At 43.2% G+C, this 13,539-nt stretch overlaps 1 protein-coding gene across 2 annotated transcripts in view; it reads right to left on the bottom strand.

Moving 5' to 3' along the window:
• Nucleotides 1-6,988: 6,988 nt before the first annotated feature.
• Nucleotides 6,989-13,539, bottom strand: part of mfn2 (mitofusin 2) — a 25,532-nt gene continuing 18,981 nt past the window's right edge. For both annotated transcript variants that reach the window (XM_080832377.1, XM_080832376.1), the window contains exons 13-18: nucleotides 12,086-12,188; nucleotides 11,608-11,828; nucleotides 11,233-11,388; nucleotides 9,915-10,111; nucleotides 9,341-9,475; nucleotides 6,989-9,175 (exon numbers count right to left, since the gene is read on the bottom strand). In XM_080832377.1, the coding sequence (XP_080688503.1) occupies nucleotides 9,106-9,175; nucleotides 9,341-9,475; nucleotides 9,915-10,111; nucleotides 11,233-11,388; nucleotides 11,608-11,828; nucleotides 12,086-12,188 (882 nt within the window). In that variant the 3' untranslated portion in view covers nucleotides 6,989-9,105. The remainder of the gene's footprint in view (nucleotides 9,176-9,340; nucleotides 9,476-9,914; nucleotides 10,112-11,232; nucleotides 11,389-11,607; nucleotides 11,829-12,085; nucleotides 12,189-13,539) is intronic.

The raw sequence follows: 13,539 nt of genomic DNA, 5'->3' as shown, positions 1-13,539 counted from the left end.
GGGTTAGGGCATATGACACTACCGGAGACAACAGCAAGATACACTTCGAACAAGATTTCACATACCGCAGTGTTAGTTCAGGTTAATTCATGACCCTTAGTAGTCTGCAAGCACCTCAGCCACAACCACTGGCTCACTTTTTGAGCATCCTCAGAAAACTTCTTTAAAGCTCCTTTGAGTAACCGTGCTCGAAAATCAAAATCAGACAGAAGTGTTGTGGTTGATTTAGACACAAAGCCTACACAAACTCCCATCTCCACTGGTCTTGTGTGCGCTTGGCAACCGTGTTGTCTTGCTTCCACTACCAGTTCTGCATGCTTTAGGTTCCTCCTTTGAAATGCTTCCTCAATCATATCTTCAAAGGGAATGGGTAACACTCACTGTCACACTCAGAATACAACACCATGTCTGTTGGTATGTGCCTGGTGTTTACCTTTTGGTTCACTTTTCAAACTAAATCCTCTACCTGTCATAAACCTTATTATGTCTCCACATCACATTCAGACAAAATATGTTTTAATGAGCCAACACTTAAACACAACTTGCAGTGTCTGTCATTCTCTTCTCAGGGAACATGACGTGACCTTCTTTGACCACCAGGGGGCGACAAGAGACTGAAGAATCACTGTCATGTCATGATGGCTGTTCCAGTTATGAACTTGCGTAGACACATCTGCATTGTGACATAATGTATAACTGCTTTATCCCAGTAAATCCCTCCGGTTTGATTTAATCTGGTTTCAACCAGATTCACTCTCGGTTCCTCAAGATTAGGATAATATTCACCTGCTTCCTGACCTGTCTTAAGGTCTCCAGTTGTTAACCATTACAAATCAGATGTACTGTGTATTCACGGTACTCATTTAACTCCACCTAATCAACAATTACTTAATTAGTGGGCACTGCTTGGAGTTGGCTATAAAGGCCTGCGAGCTGCGGTGTGTCTGAGCTTGTGAACCGCTACCTCCCGTGCAATGTGGTTTCCTGGTGCTCATGCAGTGTTTGTCCATTGTAATTTAACGCCTTTTGGACTGACCCGTCTCCAGTCTTTCGAGGTCGACCTCTTCCTGGGCAAGCATACTGGTCATACTTACTTTATTTTTTCTGCGGTGTGTTTTAACCTGTTTCAAAGGCTGGTGTGCTTAATTGAACATTTAGTTTAAAATTATGTGGGTGAAATTTGGAGTGGTCTGGCTAATTACAGGACTACGCTTTCTTGTCTTCTGTGAGGCACACGGTGATGTACCGTGCAGACAGCTTTTACTTTTAATGAGTCTTGACTGTTTGATCCCTGGTGATTTTAATTTAGCCTTTTTTACTGTTAGCATGGTCCTTGACTTAAATTGGCTAGCAGGCTGATGTTAGTTTCCCCTTAGCGCATGATTGCAATCCCAATCCATCAACGTTTGTACATCAAAATTAACGAATGCAGTACGTGATGTTCTCAGGAATTAAACTGGGACATGTTTTTTCTTCCCTGGCGTCTGTTAATGAAATTCCTCGACTCTCAATGATGAAACTCTACACAGACCTGTTCTGAATGGTTGTGATTGCACCTTTTACATTTTCTGATGAGGGACTATTCAGGAGCCTGAAGTGTTTTCACTAAAGTATCCCACGTGGTCCATGTAACGTCTTTTGACATGCGCATCTTGACCTTAAAACAAGTCTAATGTATGAATGCTTTTATTTTTCCAGGTGTCCCTTAACTAAAAGAAATTCCATCACTACTTCAGGTAAAGGACACTTATCATCTTGGTGTGTATTCTATGGTTCCTGTTTTCCCTTGGTTGCCAGGGTCTCAATGATTATCATTTCCTGAACTCTCTCTTGCTGAATTTCTTTTGAAGATCTTTCATGGATCTGAGTATCTACCATTGATATTTGTTTGATTTAGTAATTCTAGATGTATAACATTACTTTTTAAAAATATTTTTTTCAGAGAACTGCAAGCATCTTAGCGAGTTCAAAAGTCTCCTGGTGAGTAGGCTACATGTCTTTGCTGGGCCTACAGTTCTTTTGGAGTGTAAAGTGATGATTTTAAATTTGACAAGCATATGTCTGATTTCAGTGATGCTAGATTAATTTTCTGACACTCAGCATTGTGGTTAAATGAGTCCATATCAAGTGTACCCAGGTTCACATGGCATGTGGTTTCTTTTTTCCAGGTTGTGGGCATTTCAGAGGCCTAGATGAGAATGCACGTCTCGGTAGGACGACTTGTATGTCTCTGCATGATTTCAAATTTCGTCATCAGCTCAGTCTGCATGAAGGCATGTCTACTTAAGCATACTTGAGTCCTGAGGTTTTAATGGGTTTGTCCCATAAACCTCTGGCCTACATCATGTACCATGGCAGTCTAGTCACCAACGTCTGATCAGATGTGGTGCTCAAGATTTGTTGGAAGTTCTGGTCTTCAGGTTTTGACCTGGTACCTCCTTTCCCCTTGCTTAAGGATTCTACTCTACTCTGTTCTGGGAGTGGGTCAATCTCCTGAATGTGTGGTGGCGAGTGACTGCCTTTTTAATTAAGCCTGTGTTGCTGGTATCTGAAAGGATAAATTGGGTTTTTACCCATTATATACTTCTGGACGACCTCTTGTCAGATGGCATACTTGTCACCAAAGCACTGATCAGCCAAACAGCCAAAGTTTCACTTCTTGAAAGCACTTTGGTTTTGTCCTAACTTCCTTCCTTGTCTCCTAGGTTGAAGGGGCAACATGAGGACCTTGTCTGAATTAAGGTGAGTTTTGTGACATTCACAAGATTTCTGTGACGTCTCAGTATCTATGATGAGTATACTTAGCTCACTTTGAACCAATGTGAAAAGTAAACGAACTCCTGAGGAAACTACTCTAAATGAAATATTTCTACAGGTGTATTTGTATTCAGGTGCTAACTACCTTGTTTTGGTTTCCTGCAGCATGTCTTCTGTCATCAAGTGAAGTCGGAACCACATCATGAGCCCATGCAGGTACGTTTTTGGTCTTGTACTGTGTAAAAATGCACAGTATGCCTTGGTGCTAGTCATTCATCTTCAGCTGTGAACTTGTAGTGGACCTTTGATAACAAAATGAACCGAACATGATGTGTTTCTCATCGGCTGAAACACAGATGCAAAACCTAATTAACTGATTCTTTCAAATGTAATGGAATTGATGGTTTTCTGTGCCTGGACACATGGTTGAGTTAATTTCTCTTTGCTTACTGAATCTATTTATTAATTGTTATTTATTATTATTTAGCTGTGTAAGAAGTCTGGTTGCCTCTACTGTCTCGTTGTCTTTGTGGCAATGACAAATAAAGTACTTTGAACTTTGAACTTTTACAGAGGCAGACACTACCTGGTTGGAAGCTATGCTGTGTGAAGGAGGTAAGAAATCAACGTCTAAGATGGGTGTATGTGGGGCAACACACTTTAGTGCTTTAAAATAATTTAAAGCAGTATCTGAAGTTTATGGAAATGCTGCACTGCAAGTTATGATGATTTATCTTTGGAATCTCGTTCGTCTGAAACCCTGTTGAGAGACTTTGAAACTGATGCTTGCAGATTTACCATAACAGTAGTTTGCCATGTTCAGGGACTTGACTCTCAAAATAATGGAGCTTTTCCCTTTTTGTAGAATGGCTGCTTGGATCTTCACAGGCATAATCATGGTGAGTATTGTATTTGTTAATGAGCATACCAAATTCAAGTTGAGGTCCTTATGATGAAGCTCGCACACATCTTACACCCAGTGTCAACTCCAGAACCTGAAAAGGTGAACCCACTGGAGTTGCCTGGGTAGGCAAGGAGATGACTTGTTGGGGTTACCAACTGTCTGATATGACCAGCTGGTTTGGTTCTGGAAATGATGTTTGATTTGTATTCCCCCTTTTTAATAACACTGTATTACTATTTTGCAGACCCTGGACCTACTCGTCATGTCAATCCCTGACTGGATTTGAGGTGCCAATTAAATGTCCTGACCATCAATCATAAAATGTTGAGTTTATTTTTGAATCCCCTTACATTCCTGACTGTATTCTACTTGATTTACCACCCCAGTCTGAGTAGCTGACTGATTGGTTTCACTGATTTGAGGAACTCCTTTACAATCTAAATGGAATATGACTTACATTTTCTGCCTTGTGTACATACACGTTTGTAAAAATACATGCAGTTATATCTGAACAGTGATGTGATGAGGTTCTTACCGCCCCAGTCTGATGTAAACTGACTGATTGGTTTCTCTGATCTTAACCTTCACTACAATTGACTGTAAATACCCTCTGAAGAAACTAACTAATGGTGGCTTGCTTTCTCAGGTCCATACAGACCTTGTGTGCATACAGGTTTGAAATCCTTGGCAGCAGTATTGGCTGGAAAAAGGTTAGTAAAAATACATGCAGTTATATCTGAACAGTGATGTGATGAGGTTCTTACCGCCCCAGTCTGATGTAAACTGACTGATTTGGTTTCTCTGATCTTAAAACCTTCACTACAATTGACTTAAAATGCCCTTTGAAGAAACCAACTAAATGGTGGCTTTCTTTCTCTCTAGGGTCCATACAGAAAACCGATCTGAATGAGTGGGAGGATCATGCCACGTTTCAGGACCTGATTTCAACAAGGTTGCATGCAACCTCAGTGACTGGGGTCCCAGCTATACCCTCAAGCTCTACTCACTCCATGTCTGCTTCAAGACTTTTTTTTCCATCACCATGTTACAGCATGGCTTTTTCCCTTGTACTACGGTGTTTATTTGAATAAATGTGTACCTTTCACATTGGTGTGTGTGTGTGTGGTCTTAATGGGATGGGTATTGAGTGTTACAACTTCCCTATTAGCCAGTATGGCAAAAACAGTTTTAAGAGTAGCTAATTTATATCGCTCTAGAAATATTAAGAATGGCTCAGATGGATTTCGGAGTTCTTCTGCATAACGGACCTTTTGCAGAGACTGAACTGGCACTTGGAGCTTGGTTATGTAATTGCATTCAACGGCTAAAGCCATTCGTCAGCAGATGTGGGGGCATTGGGGAAACAATTCGGCCTCAGAGGCTGTTCATTTGGAATGGAGTATCATTCAATCTGCTAACCAAAAGTCCTATTACCTTGATGTAGGCTCATCCCATTTATAGACTTGTGCCACAAGCCCCATTTATGTGTTTTTTTTTTTTTTTTTTTTTACTACTAAATAGCACTTCGAGACTCCCTAATGGACAGTGGTGCACTTTGTTGACGAACTAAAAGACGTTAGGCAGGAGACAGTCAGCCAGTTACCAGGCATGAGAAAAAGCAGCCCCATGCCTTTTCCACACCTTTGATATTGCAAATCTTTAGGATGTCCATACAGAGAATACTATGCCAGCTTCCTCTTCTAGCTGGTAGAAGGGTCTATTTGTTGTTGTCTGAGGTGGTTCCATAAAGCACTACGTGGTAGTTCTCGCAAGAGGTGTCGCACCCTGTTACATGCAACATAGTTACATGCAATGCAATTGCATACTGTGGCAATGGCACAGGTGCCATTCTCTGGATCACAAGTCAGTGTACTACAAAAATGATTTTGAAGCTGTTATTTTAAGGTAAAATTGTTACAAAATGTTGCTTTAAATGTGCTATAAAATAAAGTTGACTTGACTATACATTATACATTCATAGACCATCAAGGACACATCGCTTAGTTGATGACTTGTGTGTGTCATAGACATAGAACATTCATAGACATAGAACATTCATAGACATAGAACCACTATTCTATGTCTATGACTATCGACCAGTCCCATGAGCCATTGCATTGTCAATGAAGCGGAGACAATGCAATGGCTCATGGGACTGGTCGATAGTCATAGACATAGAATAGTGGTTCTATGTCTATGAATGTTCTATGTCTATGAATGTTCTATGTCTATGAATGTTCTATGTCTATGAATGTTCTGTCTTCTTCTTCTATGTCTATGGTCGCAGCATTTCACTCAGCAAGAGAGTAGGCCTACTGAATATGAGACACACTCATGCGCCACTAGCCTATTTGTGAATGAATATAATTAATAATAATATAATAATAATAATTAAATTACATGAATTTTGTGATTTGTGTGACAAATGGTTCTTTTCCATGGCTAATTTGTTAACCCTACAAATGTTGACTACAAAAGAGCGAGTTCATGGATTGGTTGGAACACTTCGAGGGTGAGTTATTTACTCTTTACCTGTGAAGTGAGTTAGATTCGTCCCGTTCTTGGCTCACGTAATGCAATATAATTAAAATGAATGAAAATTATGAAAAGGACGCCTTGTTGACAGTGTTTAATTTTGTTGAATAATCTAACTGATTGATTTGCCATATTTACTTGATCTATCCTTATTTTGCTTTGCACATTTTTATTGATTAATTTGCAACTTTTTTCACAGGTTCATTTCAAGGCATTTACCTTCAGGCATTTTTCCAGTTGTACTGTATGTGGGTATATTTACTGTGTATGTGTTCTGAATAAACTACAGGGAGAAAACCACAGATTGTTCAACAGACTGAGGACTGGTTGCAGGGGGAAAGAGCGGTCTTACATTTTAACAGCACTCCAGCACGCTTTGAAATGCATTGTTGCACAAGTTTGTGAGGTTTTTTTGGCCCACGCATCACTACGAGACGCTTTGAAATGCAAACCTCAATTTCGAAAACACCATAAGGCAGTATAAATCAGGGTGTGTGTGTGTCAATGCTCCCTTCTTCAGGCTCTTTCACCTGGCTTTACCCAAAGTACACGTTGAGTTCCCTTAAGCCCTCAAACTGGAGACCGCAAAGCCTCGACACGAAGATCCTGAAGTTTCCCTGAGTCATACAGTGCTCACCTTCCTTAACAGGACACGCACACACAAACACACATGTTGAGCCACAGATAAAAAGACACCTTATATAGAAAGAATATAGAAAAAACCTTCAGTTTTCCACGACACAGTCTCCCCCCACCATAAATAAGAACAAAAATCATGACTGGAGAGAAACAGACTTTTTCCCTTAACTTAGTACTTTTATTATTTATTACTTATGAACATTCACGATCAGACGAGATATGACAAGGAAAAAAGCATGCGTGTCTATACATTACTGTATCACACCACAACAGCACAGAGTGCTCCATCTTTCAACCGTGTCACTTTCTTAAATGATAAAAAAAAAAATTATACACACGCACAACAAATGAGAGGCAAATTGAGACTGTTTAAAAGCAGCAAAACATAAAATAAAGTGCACATATTCCTTCTGAATTCTGCTCTTTTCAGATGACTTTTTTAACATCTTGGCACGCAACTGCAATCCACCATCAGAACAGGCTCTCGCGCACACACGCGCACACACACACACACACACACACACACGCTGACACACACCCTCCCACACAAACACACACACACGCACGCTGACACACACCCTCGCACACACACGCTTGCACACACACTCTTGAAGGACAACTCGACTAATTCAGATCGTTATCCACTGGTGTTGAGTAACATGTGAAGTGTTTCCAGTGTCAAGTTCATGGTTTTTTTCACTTCCTCGGTTCGCTTATTTCCAATGGGTTCTTTCACTTTGCATTTCATTACATTAGGCTATGATGACACTTGCATGAACAAAAACAAAAACAAATGTGTGGCACCAACGTTTAGTTTTTCTCTCCCCAAAAAAAAGGGAAAGATTATAATCCTGATTGCATGAGGGCCAAATGAAGACAGGACCAGAACTGAACTCCTCATTCTCCCACTAACCCCTAGTGCATGGGTGCCCACCTCTCTCCTTCTCTCTCTCCGTGTGTGTGTGTGTGTGTGTGTGTGTGTGTGTGTGTGAAAGCTCCCTTCTTCAGACTCCTGGCTTTACCCTAGTGCATGTTTGAATTCCATCAAACTGGAAACAGCAAAGCCTCGACACAAAGACGTTTGAAGTTTCCCTGTATCACAGTACTCCCCCTCCCTCTTCTAAGCAGCACGCACACACACACACACGATATGTTGATGAGCCACCACTGGGCTCATGTCACACACACACACACACACACACACACACACACACACACTCTCACACACCACATAATTGAGCAGAGATACGGGTCATAACTGGGAGCAGACACAATCGGTAACGGGGTGGTACAACGCCCTTGAAACCCATGGGCAGCCACACTGCATACAGGGCTGGCACTGGACAGGGTCTCCAGCAAACAAATACAAACAAACAAACAAACAAACGATCGTCTTACAATTCTCTCTTAGTCATCTCACACATACTGGCTACCTTAACATCGAGTCGAGTACCTACTTGCCTAAGCACACACCCACACAAACATATATAAATATGTTGAAGCGCAAGTCATAATTGGGAGTGTGACGGCCCAGACACGGCCGTCTTTCTCAAGCTTGTGTGGTGAATGGGACAGAGGAGTGACGTCAGAGGACAGAGTGGAGAGGTCAAGCAGGAGGCACCAGGTCAACAGACGACCTCTGACCTCTCGCTCACTCGCAAGCCTACTGACCCTGTGAGCTACGGGACCCTACATCATAAACATATACATACACCCATACCCACAGGTGACATGGTGTTATCATAAAATAATAATAGAATAAATATTATTATTATTATTACTAGTACAGGTCTTCCATAGACAGCTATAGATTTCCGTGTTACACCAAAGACAAAGATAAGCCCCACAAAAAATGGTAACGCGATGACAAATAACCAACTGCCAGGTCATCCTACACACTAGGGGGCGCACTCTCCTGCTCCCTTCCCAAAGGCAGAACCCAAACATGTGAAGAAGTGAAGATCATCTTTCATCCGGGCAGGCAGGCAGGCAGACGGGCGAAGAGACACACCGTCGTGGCAGAACGGGGGGTTATGTACCAGAGGCGGCGTCCTCTTCTAAAACAAGCATGGCTAGGAGTCCATCTCATACATCTGACAGGCAGAGACGTGAACGAGAGAAGGATGAGAAGGAGGGGTAGAAGAGAGAGAGAGAGAGAGGGGTGGGGTGGAGTTGGGATAAGGCTTAAACTCTGAGCTCTCTCTTTCCCTCTTGCTCTTTCTCTTTTCTTCTTCTTCATCTTCATCTCTCGTTCAGTCTTTGGTCTTCTCTTATCGCCCCTGCTGCAGGTACTGCTGTGTGAACATGTTGAGTTCACTGTCTAGCCAGCCTGCTTTATTCCTGTTGATTCACACACACACACACACACACACACACACACACACACAAATACAAATTCTTACAACTGAAATAAAGATAATATGTGTGTAAATTTGTGTGCGTGCCTATATGCAAGTGTGTGTGTGTGTGTGTGTGTGTCAGTGAGTGTGAGCGTGTGTGTCCTACCTGAGCAGCTTGGCTTTGCTCTGCAGGGTGTCCAGCTGCTCGATCTGCTTGTTCATGTCCTGAATCTCATCCTCCAGATTCTGCCTCGTCACATCAACCTGCTGGCACAGCTGGGAAAAGGTGCTCGCCAGCTCCCTGAACACACACACACTCTTATCTTACTGTAAGTGAAGTGCACTGGTGAAAGTATGTGAAAAAACACATTAGCGCAAGCCCCCTTTCTGTCCACTCAGTGGCGCCAGCGAGCAGCAAAGGTTTCAAAAGGTTATTGTAGATCTGCACCTATTTATACTGGTCACTTACATAAGATGATGTGACAAACTGATAGCTTCCACTGGCTCTAAACTGAAGCTTTAGTGCTCTTTCTACTGCTGCACGTACACACACACACACACACACACACACACACACACACACTCATGTACACACCAGAGTGAAATCACGTTAACATCAAAAGAGATTAGTATTTCCTGAGAACTATGATGTGACCTGGAAACTAGAGCCTAGCTGAGAGTGTGTAGGTGTGTCTCTGTGTGTGTGTGTGTGTGTGTGTGTGTGTGTGGTGTACACTTACTGCTGGACCTGGTGGCTGCAGTTGGAGCCTGTGTAGCTGACGATGAGCTGGAGCTTCTCGCTGGCGTAGTCCACAAACTGCCTCTTGAAGGCGCGCTCCTTGGCCTTGGTGGTCCAGGTGAGGCGCTCGTACACGTACATCAGCCCGTACATGCCCACCGACAGGGCTATGAGACGCCAGCCCACCGCCTTCCAGATCTACACACACACACACACACACACACACACACACACACACACACACGTATTAGAACTCGCATATAAGAACATGGACAAGTGCACACACACAAACACACACACACACACACACACACAGTATTAGAGATGCCAAGGCACATCATCAATATGGGCACACTGACGCACAAGACCAGCATGCCAAATGTAGCTGAACCCTGTCATTACGCAAGAACAAGAGATCCCTGTAGTCTTCCATTGGGCAAAAACAAGAAGCTACATTTACTACCGACACACCAGACGTATCACTACTATTGATAACTGAAATACTTCTAATGGATGTAATAGCAAAACAGCTTAAGTTACACATTAACATTAACTATATCTACTTTCCTATCCCTTCAGACTCCTAAGTAATGGCATCTTTAGCAAAAAAAAAAAAAAGCAAGGCCGATCAGGACACCATATTCAAACTGACATCAAGAGCGGCATAAACCCTTAGAACCCGCCGACATCCCTGCCCAATGCTATCGCCATGGAGATGTGTTTTGGGATGTCACAATGAGGAGAAATGATCAGCTATTACGTAAGCTGCAGCTGGAGAGATTTACAGATGATGTGCCAAACTGAAAAATCTCTTCTTTGGGATTAAAATTAATAATAAAAAAATCTAAAATAAATAAACAAAAAAGATGTCGTCAGATAAAACAAATGTACTCAAATCCCTAAAACAGGACTAGAGGGGATTCCTTCCGATTTTAATAAGAGGCTTCTTCCTGATGTTTAACATCACAGCTACAAAGGTCTGTCTGTGTGTGTGTGTGTGTGTGTGTGTGTGTGTGTGTGTGTACTGTAACTGTAGAGCTGTGTTAACACAGTGTTTAGATAAGCCCTTCCTATCCACCCTTCAGGGAAGGTATTAAAACGTTACATAAAAGTGTGTGTGTGTATGTGTGTATGCATGTGCCTGATAGGTTGTGTGTTATATTTGAAAGCAGAGGGTACAAGTGTGACAGTGGGAACAATGTTTATGTATGTGTTTATCTGTCTGTGCATGCATCTGTGTGTGTGTGTGTGTGTGTGTGTGTGTGTGTGTGTGTGTGTGTGTGTGTGTGTGTGTGTGTGTGTGTGTGTGTTTTTCTTACCACGCCTCCCACCACGATGATGCCCATAGAGGTGCGCGAGGTCAGCGATGCCAGGCCCGTTACCATGGAGACCATGAGCTCCTCCTGGGTGACGGAGCCCTGAGGGAAGGGGGGCATGCTGGTGCTGATTGGAGTGAGAGCCATGGGCCGCGGGACCTGAAACCGACACACACACACACACACACATATATATCAGTGGCACATTCAACAAAGTTCAGCCAAGTTCAAGACAGGGTGTGTATGTGTTCTGTGCACCTTTAACCAGCTAGGATGTGGTTGACCAACATGGTTCATCTCAGTGTGTTTGTGTGTGTTTGTGTGTGTGTGTGTGTGCGCGTGCGTGCGTGCGTGCGTGCGTGCGTGCGTGCGTCTCACCTGATCGTTGTAGCCCATGAGTGCGCGCCGTGTGTTCTTGGGTCCGAGGAACCTGTTGACCAGCATGGTCCAGCCCAGGGAGAAGTGGAACCCCACGTCCTCCTGGAAGTCTCCGCACAGCTTGTCACAGTTGAGGTCGTAGCACAGGCTGAAGCACTGACGCGGCGCCATCTTGTCCACCTGCTCACGAACCTGCAGGGGCAGCAGCGGCTTCAGACCGTCTGCGCAGAGAGAGAGAGAGAGAGAGAGAGATGGAGAGAGAGAGAGAGAGGGAAAACGAGAGAGGGAGAGAGAGAAAGAGTTGATGCTACATTTGCCTGATTAAGTGTTTCTACATACTGTCCTACTGGCCTTGGAACCCTAACACTAATAAGGTGGTTGGTCTTTAGTTCAAGTCACTGTGTGTGTGTGTGTGTGTGTGTGTGTGTGTGTGTGTGTGTGCGTGTGTGTGTGTGTGTGTGTGTGTGTGTACACTCACCGATCATCTCAGTCTGTGTGTTCTGAAGGGCACCCGTTATGGCAGTGGTGCATCTCTCCGACATGTTTCTGCCCAGGCCCTCCTCTATGTGCCGATGAAGCTCCTATAACACACACACACACACACACACACACACACACACACACACACACACACAGAGTCATAAACACATTTCAGCTGTACTCTGCAGAACCTCTCGAACAATGGGGACAGACTTTCCACGGAAACGGAGCTAATCATAAATTCTAGAAAACCCAAAAGACTCCATCAGTGAACAATGCACTAATGGAATCAGAACTCCACCAAGCAGCTCAGCTCATGTCAAAAGCACTTATTAGGAACCCTTTTCTTCACACTACATAGGGAGGCCGGCTCATCCGGACTAAACCGATCCGGATGGATCATTCCCATTCAATCGCTGTTTAATTCTCAAAAACCACAGGGAACTTTCTAGGAATATTTACTGAGAGATTGTGGAGGACTTAAAACTTGAGCTTTCTAAGATCCGCTAAGATTTCAGGGTTAGCCTGAAGCATGCAGGGGCATCCTTTGAGGATTGCGCGTAGGGTTAGCAGGAATGAGTTAAATCCAGGTGAGACCACAAGCGGGGTTAGTTGAGGACACAATGGGAAAGTTCACACAAGGGGGGTCACAGTAAGTCCGTTTCGGTCAGCTTTGTCGGATATGAATGCCGTTTTTACAGAGTGACAGGCGTAGGAGAAAAGATGCTTTCATGAGTTTTCTTACTTCACATTCTTGTGAGCAATTCCCTTTTATAAGAGAACCCTTAGAGGTCATGTAGAACGCAGAACGCTTTTGATGAATGTTTAACAGAACCAGTTGAACCTGCCTGGACATGCGCCTGGCCAAGAGAGTAATCACTGTCTTAACACTGGCAGTGCAAAGATCTGATACACTCAACGAATGAATGAATGAATGAATGCATGATTTAATTAATTAATGCATGAATGAATGAATGAATGAATGACCGACTTGGTTGGGGCTGCCTGCATGTTCATTTATATTTGTTACACAGAGAGAACTTGCCCATTTAGTCCCATTTGTAGCTGTGTTTTTAGGGATTGTATGCCTTTAAACAAGGCACACCGGTCCAGTGCCACTCCCTAGCCACTGCTGTCCCACTGGCAACACACACACACACACACACACACACACACCTATGTTGGCAAGGGAACTGGGGAAATCAGGGAGTTTCCACAAACACACACACGCATAAAAACAAACTATCCCCTATTATAATTAACGTTCCCTGTATTTGTTTTAATGTTTGGGAATATGTGAGCTGGTGTAACTGTAGGAACACGTTGCTTGACTCATAACTACCGTGTACTAAAGGAAAAGCAGTGGGTGTTTAAGTGCATTTGGGTGTTCCTGGCAAGACAGACAAGATGGTGGATTGTGCAAGAGATCAAAAAACATAAGTGATTACTGTT

This window comes from Sprattus sprattus (genome assembly GCF_963457725.1).
Source record: "Sprattus sprattus genome assembly, chromosome: 2".
In the NCBI taxonomy this organism is placed as follows: domain Eukaryota; kingdom Metazoa; phylum Chordata; class Actinopteri; order Clupeiformes; family Clupeidae; genus Sprattus; species Sprattus sprattus.
Note: the sequence above shows the minus strand (reverse complement) of the source record. Positions and strands in the feature narration are given on the sequence as shown.